General features: G+C 34.1%; 1 protein-coding gene across 11 annotated transcripts in view; it reads left to right on the top strand.

Moving 5' to 3' along the window:
- Nucleotides 1-11,246, top strand: part of GTDC1 (glycosyltransferase like domain containing 1) — a 379,830-nt gene extending 368,584 nt beyond the window's left edge. For 10 of the 11 annotated variants that reach the window (XM_082630949.1, XM_082630941.1, XM_082630939.1 and 7 more), the window contains 3 exons: nucleotides 2,531-2,601; nucleotides 3,305-3,396; nucleotides 8,439-11,246. In XM_082630949.1, the coding sequence (XP_082487075.1) occupies nucleotides 2,531-2,601; nucleotides 3,305-3,396; nucleotides 8,439-8,522 (247 nt within the window). In that variant the 3' untranslated portion in view covers nucleotides 8,523-11,246. Of the gene's footprint in view, nucleotides 1-2,530; nucleotides 2,602-3,304; nucleotides 3,397-3,660; nucleotides 4,607-8,438 lie in introns of those variants that run through there. The other variant, XM_082630947.1, reaches the window with a different exon arrangement.
- Nucleotides 11,247-11,610: the final 364 nt, after the last annotated feature.

The following is an 11,610-nucleotide window of genomic DNA, read 5'->3' as shown; positions in this document are numbered from 1 at the left end:
TAAGTATGACAACATTAGCATTTCCACTTAATTAAAAACACCCTTAAAGCAGCAATGTTTTAATCACTCCATTTTATTTACTCTCCTCCGGTGTCACTTATAATTGTAACTTTTTATTTTTTAATAATGAGGGATTTTTTTTTCTCCTTGCATCACACAAAAAAGTGCTGTCGATAATTAGCAGTCTTCTGTTATTAGTAGACTCAGGTGTCACAACTGTGTCTCATCCTCATTACAGTAAAAAATTTCACCTATCAGATTCATTATTGCTAGATAATGCGACTGAGAGCCTTTGCAGGCCCTCCAGAAAAGTAATTCAGCCAAGCAAAATTATCAGCTAATTATATTTAGAATCAAAAGCCCAACAACTATTTGCAGATAAATTGTATGAATTGAAGTGAATAGATCTGAATATTAAGATTCATAGATTTAGCAGATGATTTGTTAATTGGAATAAAAAGGTCATTTGCTAGTCATTTTAACAATAGATCAATTGGAACCCTATTTATTATTTAACTGGTAGTGCATATGAATTGAAATGATGAATAATTGTATTACTGTCATGAGATGATAATTTTCTTCAAAATAACAAAATATGAGAAACTTAGAAGGAATTTTATAAATTTCTTTTAAAATATTGTGGCAAAGTTAATATATTTTAAAACACAGTCGTGATATAAATAATGTGTATAATAAGGCTTAGTATTTTAGAGGTCAAAATTATAACCAAAAATGGTGATTGTTTTTTTTCTTGATGAATTAGAAATATAACCACGAAGAAGATAATTTACAAATAAAAGTTGGAATCCAAATTTGTAAATTTTTTTTCTTCCTAAATCAAATAATGCCATTCCTCTCTCACTGTATTTTAATTAGCAGAGGTTTTTTTGGAAATGGCAGAGTACATGCTCATACGATGACTCAAAATGTAACTTGGCCTGCAATTTTCTTTCGGGGAACAGAACACTCTAATTCAAATCCATTATTAAAAAGCAGATAACGTGCACTTTCTGAAATGCCTGTGACTTCACTCTTTTGATTTTATATAATTATAAGAGAATGTTCATATGTATTTGCTTTTCGATTGGCAAAGCATTTTAAAACTGAGTGTCTTCAGATAAAGTGCATATTTTCTTTTTGTTCATAAAGAATATCCCCAGTTTATGTGCTCAAAACTTTTGTGAATGTTTTATAATGCAGTCACAGTGCAGTTTTATAGCTGTGCTTATGATAAGAATTTCTATACATACCCTATTTATGTAAAAAAGAATATTAGATACTAGTTTGGATTTTGAAATTAATCATTGGTAACTAGATCCTGTGCCTTTCCACTGTGTTATCTGGTAACTGCTAGCAGTTCTCAAGCAAAACTTTGAACTCAGTATTTTTCCAAACTTTGCAGCTCAAAGTAAATACTTTTCATTTAAACTAATTTCAGTTATAAAATAGGGAAAACATCACCCACTTAAAAACAGCTTAAATTGCATGTACTTTGTCGCTGTAAATAAACAAGGTAAACATTGACATAACTTCAAACTATTCTTGGGTTGAAAAAAATCTGCAGTTCAAAATAAAATTCTGCCTTTGGTCAACATTTTGGATGCAATTCAAAGTTTCTCATAAAATAAACATATTTTAAAGAGTGTTTTGAATTTCACTGCATAATTCCTAGCCAACAGAAATTACAGTGGTATCTTTAAGGTTTATTGTATGTCAGATCAATAGCCATTATGCAGGGCTAACACAGCCATCAAGATGCAATACCTTTCTTGTACTTAACCCTTACCGCTATGACATGAAGAAAAACTTCCTATAGGTAGGTGGTCCCTGGGGAAATCCTCTCACAAAGTGAAACTTTCTTGTTTCTTTGTTTAATAATAACAGTATTCTTTTTGGATAAAATGGAAAATGAGCTGAATTCTGAGTCAAGAAAGCAAAATACTCATTAAGGTAATCTTCATGAGAGTTTTTCAATAAAAGGGGGGAATAGTTCTACATCCTGCCTAATAAGTAACTATTCTGAAGCTTTAGCTTAAAATGAAAATACCCCATCACAACAGATTGTAAATTTTTTTCTGTTGCTTTTAAAAGTGCCTCGATGATTTCTACAGCTACAGTGTTAAAGTATTTGCTATTTTATTTAAACATTTTGAAAAATGAACATTCTGGGGCTTTGCAGCATTATTAAGAAAAGCTGTCCATACTTTACCATGTTGTTACATGTGTTTATCTGCTGATTATAAAATGTGTTAAACAGTACTTTAAAAACAACAAAAAAAATGCAGAGCTGCGCTTTGATTAATTCAGTGAACAAAACATATGCTGTTGGTTCTGTTCTATGAAATTCATATATGATTAATAAAATCTTTTAAAAGAGCAACTTTGGCTTTTAGGATTGTACTGCCGACCATGTTCTTCATCCCAGTTAACTCTGGGCTCATACTGTAACTTAGACAAACAAAACCACTTTCTGGCTCTGATGGTAATGTCTTTTTAATATATTTTTATCCTCTTTCTAAAATTTCTTTAGGTTGGAAGCTGTGTATTGTGGTTGTTACCCACTCTGTCCCAAAGATTTGGTTTATCCCGAAATATTTCCAGGTAGCTGCTTTAATGTACTTTCGTCTTTGTTGAGATTTAATACATGATTCATGCTAAATTAGAAAGTTTGAAAATAAACTTAGGCAGGAGCAATTGTTTATTTGGCAAGTCAACATGTTAGTGTTAAGGAAAATTTTATGTGTTTTAATACATTAGAGTAAGCTTATATTTACCATCTGTTCTTTTAAGATAACAAAAAAGCAAGTTTTCAAATAGCATTCTTCATTGTTAGCACACACATCCCATAATGATGGATTTTTATAGGCAGGTCAGTGTTGCTGCAATTGCTTACAGATTTTTTTTTAATGATATACACAGAGAAAAACTGAGGACTGAAAGTCACACCAAATTATTTCAACAATTGACTAGTTAATAATATGCAACTGTTGTACAGGGTACATACGGCTGTCGTACTAGTTCTTTGAAAAAATTCTCATCACTAAATATATCACATATGCATTGTGTTACATTAGAATAATGTATTTTAATCACCCAAAGGAGATGTCTAAACAGCACAACTACACAGTCTTATTTAGCATTAAACATCCTTGTGAGCTGAGGTAACCTTATAAAATCATGCTTAAATAATGTAAAACACGAGGCGGCACAGAGCAATATGCATTTTTAATTAGTAAAGTGACTAATATCAAGTGTGTGCTTTGAGGTTTTTGTTTCATTAAAAATGTATCTGTTTTTCCTGCAGCTGAATATCTGTATTCTACACCTGAACAGCTTTCAAAAAGGCTCCAGAATTTCTGCAAGAGACCAGATATTGTAAGAAAACATCTCTATAAGGTAGTTATTGAGAAGAGATTTACGTGGTATAAATGCCATATTGAAGTACAAAGAAAAATCTTTAAAAAAAACACATTTAATTAGCATACTAATGTTTAGAGGAAACATTCTAGGGAGGGATATTAGTTGTTACACTAACAAGGATTAATTAAACTGGATGCTAGTTGTATTAACCTAGGCCTCATGAAATACGTGCACTTAATGCACGGTACATGCTTTTTTTTAAATTTATTGTTTTCTAAGATGACTGTCCTTTACATTTAGCCCCAAGAGGCTTATAAAAATGAACCTGGATTAATGTAACTCATTAATTTAAAAGGAAGTAAAGAAGAGATTCTACAATTATACTGATGAGGATAATAAGCCTTTCTTCCCATCAGAATGAAATCTTCAGTCCTCAAAACTTCAGGTGAATGACATTCATGAAGTTTGGTGTTCATTTTTTTAACTACTTTAAAGATGATCTTCGAAGAATCAAATGTTTCCTTTGTCCAGTTTAGTAAAATTACATAAAAACCCTCTGTTTGTTTAGAATTAGACTGTCAGTATCCTCTCTGAATGACAAAGGCAGAAGGAAAAGAGTTTGAATAGCATCATCATTCAGTTCCCTCATTCATTATCTCTTTTCCCTTGTTTGAATCAAGAATTTTACATTGTTGAAATAACAACACAAAGAGACCTTACTAAAAGTCTAAGTAATTGAACTGGGATAAATCTGCTTTATGAGTTTTGAAGGTGGCTCTAGGCCATGAGTAATATACCTTTTTATATTCTTTGAATGTAGCAACTTCATTTTACATAAATCCAGTATAGTTTACAATCTAGCAGTTTTATAATCCAGCATATTTTAATTTTCCTGTGTTAATATATAACCTTCCTACATGAAATACAGTTCGCTGCCTTTTTTCTCTCCTTTCCCTTGTCATGGCCTAAAATACATATTTACATAGTGATACATCAAAACATGACTCTTTCTGCAGGAAACAGTTAAACTTCAAGAAAAAGGGAGAGAACCAAAAATGCAATTTAACACCCAATTTCAAGCTCATTATCTTTCATTGTCTATTAACTTGGCAATGGTTCAGAAGGTAGCTCATAATAGTTTAAAATGCTGACTGAACAGTTCCAGGCTTCAGTATTACTCCTTCAGTCAATACGATTGTATCGTATACATGGGAAGCTTCAAAGAGAAAACAGACTTCCAACGTTTACATCCAGATTTCCTAATTTTGAAAGTTCAGTCGTGGTCTTGTTTGTGTAAAATATTAATTTAATAGTTTCCCATGTGACAGACTATCAAAATGTGCAGATTATGAAAGTGAAGAAATAGAATAATATGTATTAACACAAATGGATTCATTTTCTACATATGACACAAAGCTATTTTCAATGAGTTTACCGTTGAATTATTGATTTTTTTTTCCTTCTAGTGAATTTTTGGGCAATATTTTTTTTCAGTTTTATTGAGATATAATTGACATACTGCACTGTATAAGTTTAAGGTGTGCAGCGTAATGACAGACATATATCGTGAAATGATTACCACCGCAAGTTTTAGTTATCACCCATCACCACATATCGGTACAAAAAAAGGGGCAGGGAAGAATGTTTTTACCTTGTGATGAAAATGGTGAAGCATTTATAATTGTATTTCCACCATCAAAATTTATCCGTTTTTAATTTGGCTTCCAGGTAGGCCTTATTATCCCTGTTATTTTGCATCTGCAAATCTTTAACCATTTCAAAAATTACTGCAACAGGTTGCTTTTAGTTACAATAAAAAACAGATCTCCAGTTGAAATATTTTAATACGGCTATTGCCGTAACATAGCTATAATTATTTATTTTACCAACAACTTCTGGAAAATCTTTGAAAGAATGTCAGCTTAGTGGTATGCTGTTAATATACCAAATTGTTTCTCCTATAGCTTAAAAGATAGCCTATACATTAAATGTTTTTTCATGTTACTATGGTTTACATATATTTTTAGTCCACGCATCCTAAAATGGTCCAGCTCAAAGTTTTATAAATTAGTCTTTCATGCATAAGCATTTATAAGAATTTATATATATAATTCCTTTTACATACTTTTTACCATGGATTTTTTTTCTTATAAATCTATTATACACTTTAATATATGTCCTCATTCATAGATTTTGATGACATTATATCCAAAAATTAATCTCAAAAATTAATAAATTAGTCCAAGAAATAGAAGTAATCAAGAGCTTTATAATGCAATTGTCAGGACAAACTGGTAAAAATCACAGGAAGGACCACAGATCTAGTTGGGTTGTTGTAATAAGATTTAGAGCTAAAACAGAAAAAGAATGCCTGCTAAAACTTTATAATTAAGATATAATAAGTTACACTATTTTTTTACCTTATTTTATAAATATACACATATCAGGTAACATTTGCCCTCACTAAATACCAGAGAATTATTTCCCCCAAGGCAGCTTTTTGCCTACTTCTCTTATGCAATGGAAGAGACTTTTGTGTATACTATAAAGAGAGTGTTGGGGGGTTTTTTTAGATTTGTTCCCTTGGACAGTGCTGTTTTGCTTTTAAAAACATATGCTTCTAAGATCTAAAAGGATAGAATGTCACTGAATTCTTTAATTTGCTCCTTTTACATTTTTACACCTTACTCTCTTTTTCTGTTGTTAAAAGTTTACATTTTAAAATCATCTCAACTACTTACCATGTCGAGTTCACTTTAGGATAGGATTTTTCATATGGATTCACACTTAGAAATTTAATGACTAGAATAAGGCTACTAACACTTGGCTCTCTTCTCACATGAGACATTATACTTTCAATATGAGTGAGAGTTTGGGGGCTATAACTTGAAGCAGGATTTGAAACAGAATGCTAGTAACTGAAAAGCAGAAACAGAATTTGATACTTTTTTTTTCTTAAAGTGACTCTTCCTACTACAGAACTCTAGGCCCATGACTTCTCACCTGAAATGGTTTCAAACTTGAAATGTTTAAATTCCTCACGTGCATGCAAGTGTGTTCCCTTTCTCTCTCCTTCTCTTTTGCTCTCTCTTTCTCACACACACACACACACACACACACATTTTTCTTAAAATATTTAAAGAAATACATGCAGAAACTGTTTCTTAATTATTTTAAAAACGATGTTCTGAATTTTTTTAAATCTAAAACCATTTCTTAAAAAGTTTGCCACTGGGCTCAACCGTTGACTACAGCTTTCTTGTACTTTCAGGACGTGTCCTTTTCTAAGTAGGTTGACCCATTAGCCAAACACTTGCCACAGAGATAAAGTAGGTTTCACTTCATCTGGAATAGGGAGCTCTTTGATGACTCCTAAACCAAACTTGAACACAAGATTCGAGAAGTAATCATAAAGTAATCAGCCAAGGATTAACTTCTTACACTAACATCGGGCTTCCTTTTACAACCGAAGTAAGTCTAATACCGGGAAGTTGTAATTTTTGGCTCATTTCGACTATGGGAATTTACTTCCCGAAAGTTCCCAACAATTATTTGAGATCAGTACTTTATGCTTTTAGAGAAACTTTGATCATTATATTTTAAAATGCTTTAGAAGAAAATTTATGTTCACCCCCTTGTTACTGGTATTGAAAAATAGCACAAGAGTACAAGTGGGGCAGTTGTATAAAATATATACCGCCCAGACTAACAGAATAGATTTTCATTCCCACCCTATTTTTCATTTAGTGTTATTTACAAATTGAGAGATAGTCTGTGTGGGGAAAAAAAAAAAGAGATGCCATCCTTCCTTTGCTTTACGAGGGTAAACTGTAGTTTCTTAAGTTTTTTCAGATGATAGCAGCTGATTTTTATTTTGTTCTCCTCTTCAAGTTCTTCAACATTCCAGAAACCTTTATAACCTGATGTTATTTGGAGGAGAGGGCAATTTTCAGATTTCTACCTAAAAGTGATTCCAAACAATGATTAAGCTTACAATTCAGACTCAGTGCCCAGAAAAGCCATTTGTGGTTTTGTCTTAATTATATCAGGCTATCTTCCCGAACCACAGCCAAGCCACTTTAAGGTTCCTTCAAGAGACTGGTCACTTTATAGCCCCCTTTTAATTTGAGTTTCTACTCTAGGTGTGAATAAGGTGGTACTCACTAGTATTAACACGCCTCCAAAGTCATTACTTTTTCCTTAAAAATGAACACTTAAAAGCTCGTGATGTTTTTAGAACTTCTAAAATCTCTCATTTGCACCAGCACAATTTAAGGCAAATTCTCAGTCTCAATCTCTCTCCCTCCCTCCCCACTACTCTTCCCTCTCTCTTTCTTCACGTCTTTCCTTGATTTTGTTTTGGCTTGGTTTTTCCTTGATTTGTTTAAGTAAAATAAAAGCAAAAACTCTTTAGCACAATAGATATACTCTGGGTGATTAAGATCAGTTAGAGGTTTTGGCTGCTTCTTTTTCTCTGCTACTAATTTGTAGCCTGGCTGTAGGTGAACTTCTTGGCCTCTATATGATTCATCTGTAAACTTGGAAGAATTCTTTTTTTCTTAATTCTTAATAGCATTTTCCCCCTGAGGCCCTGCTATAATGAAATAATGAATATAAACCCGTTTGTAAACTTGAAGTGCTTTATAAATTCCATGTAACAGTAATGGCATTTCTCTTGTGCCTTCACCACTTAAAAGTAAAATTCACATCCGCAAAAACATGTATTAAGAGTGTTGTGTATCTTATGTTTATAAAAGTTAAAAGTTGGATGATAAACTTCTAATAGCTGTCATCCATAACATAAACCAGGAAATATGTGTGCAGTCGAATGTACCCATTTGCAGAAAAAAGGGGGTAGGCATCTTTCCCCAATGATTGGAAATACAGTTATACTCTAAACCAATCAGAAACTGGGATTTCCTGAGGTGATGAAACTCGAGAACCATTTACTTGGTGGCTTTTTGAAGTCTAATTGATGTAAATTATGCAAATTTGCAATATGAATTTTCAGCATGCTTTAGTCTTTCAGGTCGTTAATGCTTCCTCATTGCTTTCTCTTCTCTCCCTCCCCCTTACAGGGTGAAATAGCTCCTTTTTCTTGGGCAGCCCTACACGGTAAATTCAGGTCTCTGCTTACAGCAGAACCTAGGGAAGATTTGTGACAGATGGGGCTAAGTCACAAACTTGCAGCCTAAGGCAGAATCTGTAGAACTTTCCAGAGTGTGCCCATATTTACCTGATCAGAGAGAAAAGAAAATCTGCAGAGGAAGCTGAGCCTGGCTGCTTGTCATAGCTGACACAGAGCCATCTGCCACAAACCTGTGGCAGCTTCAGATCTCCAATCCCTGCCACCACCCCAACTCAAATTAAATACAGATTCCTAGAGACGTTATGATGGTTACACATGTCCTCGGCATCACATGGAGGAGACTGTTCAAAAAAAATATGTGGCCTGTTGTATAACCGCACTCATGTATCCCATATGTGGTGCCACATTGAATTTCCGGTTGAATCCGTTTTTATCCTTTGTACTGGATGACATGGTGCCTGAATTCTTTCTTTTTGCCGACACGATGGCAGCCAAACTACAGCTTCAAACACTCTCACTTGGCTGGGTTTCTACCTAGGTTGCCAGGTTATCATCGGAGCCTTCTTGTGTCCTCAAAGGGCCACAGGGTCTGAAAGGAGGATCAGAATGCTACCAACTAATTGGGCAGCCATCTCAGAAATGTCTGTGGGCAAAGGGCTGCTTTAGCACTTTTCTTTTAGCAAATTAATGACTCCCTGGCACAGGGGGTTTTAAGTGAAGGTATTAATAAGGGATCTGGCAGGTATTCCCATGATTCACAGAGTTACATTTGCATTTAATTTATGTTAAAGAAAGTTGCAAGATAAACAGCTGTAATTCAGACAAACATGGGAAATACACTAAGTGGGGCCATCTCATCCATAAAAGGAACACTGAGATACTTGTTTTAATTTTTTTCCAGGGATAAAAATAGAAAAATTAAAATACTTCTAACAAAACCAGTAATTTTGATATAAATATCCATCAAAAGTATTTGCATCCAGCTACAAATATAATCTTTTCAAGATAAATCACTTATGATTCCAATAGTCAAGCTGCTCTATTTGTTGATGTCAAGATGTTTTGAATGGCTAGATCGTAAAATAAATTTTTAATAAAGTGCCCACTGCAATTTTTAATTAACATATCTCATTTCAGTGTAAGTGTGTACATCTATCTGTATGTTTCTCACTGAACACTTTCCTTGTGTCAGAGACAATGAATACAATTGTTTCTTTTCCGGATGAACAAGGATCTGTTTTGCAAATGTTTGTAAGATATTATGACATTTCCAAGATTTTCTTTGCATTCTGGAAAGCAGGAGGTAAACATTTGTAGTCATTAAGGTAGAGTCTGTTGATAAACCATCTTCTGTTTACTGGCAGGTAAATTGTAACTTTCCTAGCTTTTGAAATGAATAACTTCTCTAAGCTGTAGCGTGAGAAGCAGTCAGGGAGAGGGGGATAGACAAGGGCCAAGCCTGGCTCTCTGGCTTTTAGAAGAATTGAGTGGTCTAGCAGGCATCCGAGATAGAGCGGGCACTGGTTCAAAAGTCTAGTAGGGCCCAATTCACAGGTAGCAAAAGCGTAAGCAGGAAATAGATCAAGATCAGGGGGCCAGAGAGAGCCCTCTGGATAGAGGCAGACTTGCAGATCAGAGAAAGCGGCAGTTCAAGGCCCATGAGGTCAGGGAATTTAAAAGCAGGAAGAGTAAGAAGCAGAAACAACAAGCTCTGTCTTTGCACACAGTGAGAGCCATATGTGTGATGGACATCACAGCACTAGCTTTGAGTCCTCCTCCCCCTTCTGAGAAGGCACTGAACAAATTACCTCCAACCCATAAACAAAGAGCTCGGGAATTATTTGAGAAGTCCCTTCTGGTCTGAGACTGTGGAACTCGGAATCTGTCAGTTATGCTCCTTTTGAGTGGAAAGGTTAAGATATAAATATGCCTAAGATGTTCTTAGACTATTCTCCTGAACAGGGTTTATCATCTAAAGAGATGCTTCAGTCAGAAAGGTGCCATGTCATAGATGATGTCTCTCAAAACAATATTACATGCTCACGGCCAAGAAACAGTGCTTAGTTTACTATGTTTTACTATCCTGCAAATAATGAGCTCACATTTTATAGTGAACAAGATATTATATGCGCAACTATCCATATATGTTTTTCTCACTAAGTGATGGGAAAACAACATGAATTACTGTTCAGATAGTGCATCCAAAACATTTAAATATTTGCCTGATTTTGGCAAACACAATATTGCAAGTTACCTGTGTATGGGGTTTTTTTTTCTACACCCATAAATTCAAATCAAATTTTGTCTTTAGCTGTGCCCAGCATTACTTCTGGAATAAAAATTTACATTAAAATGGTCACTTCTTAAAACTATGCTGTCAGATTTGGTATTAGTGCAAATAAGCAATAAAAAGTTTTGTAAATGTGTAATTCTTAACATTTGAAAAGATAACTGTATCTGTGTATGCAGGTGCGTGTATGCTTCTCAACAGCCATGACATGGTGGCATGGAGGATTATTAAGTAAGTTGTTAGCCCATATTTTGTTGAAGTCAGAGGATAATCAACGGTACAAGTTGACTCTTTATTTCCTATTTCCCTTACTTTCACTAAAGAGAGCAAACAGTCCCATTATTTCTAGTACGGTTGTTGAAAAAAAAAATTTTTTTTGAGCATTCAATTCTGTTCATTTTATTCTTTTTAAATTAATCATTAAACCAATTTTAATCTTAAATGTCTTTAAAAGTCTGCCCATTATCAACCTTGATACAATGTCCAGAATGCTTGTCCTGAATTTACCTAGTCTGTGTTTCTGGCTAGGTGTTTCTATAATAAATAGAAGAGCATCTAGTTCTTAACTTACTCATTTATACCAGGTTAATCAGGAATAGGTCAAAAGACCTCTCCCCAAATGCTCCTGGTTTAACAAGCATCCTTCAAATACGGTTGAGTTTAAATGCCCTGCTCTAGCTCTCAGGTCTTCAGACATGCCACATAAAGATGGCAGCACAGTCAGTAAGTCAGTGGAAACTCAGCCGTAGAGGACTGCACAAATTCATTTCAACACCTTGAAATGCATCTGGAAGCAAAGATTTCATTTTATGTTGAAGGTGTTAATTATATTTGATATTTTTAAAAGTAAAATCTGTTTTTGAGAAAGCAT

Source organism: Mesoplodon mirus, assembly GCF_964341445.2.
Source record: "Mesoplodon mirus genome assembly, chromosome: 8".
Lineage (NCBI taxonomy): Eukaryota > Metazoa > Chordata > Mammalia > Artiodactyla > Ziphiidae > Mesoplodon > Mesoplodon mirus.
The sequence above is the reverse complement of the archived record's forward strand: the minus strand, read 5'-3'. Positions and strand labels throughout refer to the sequence as shown.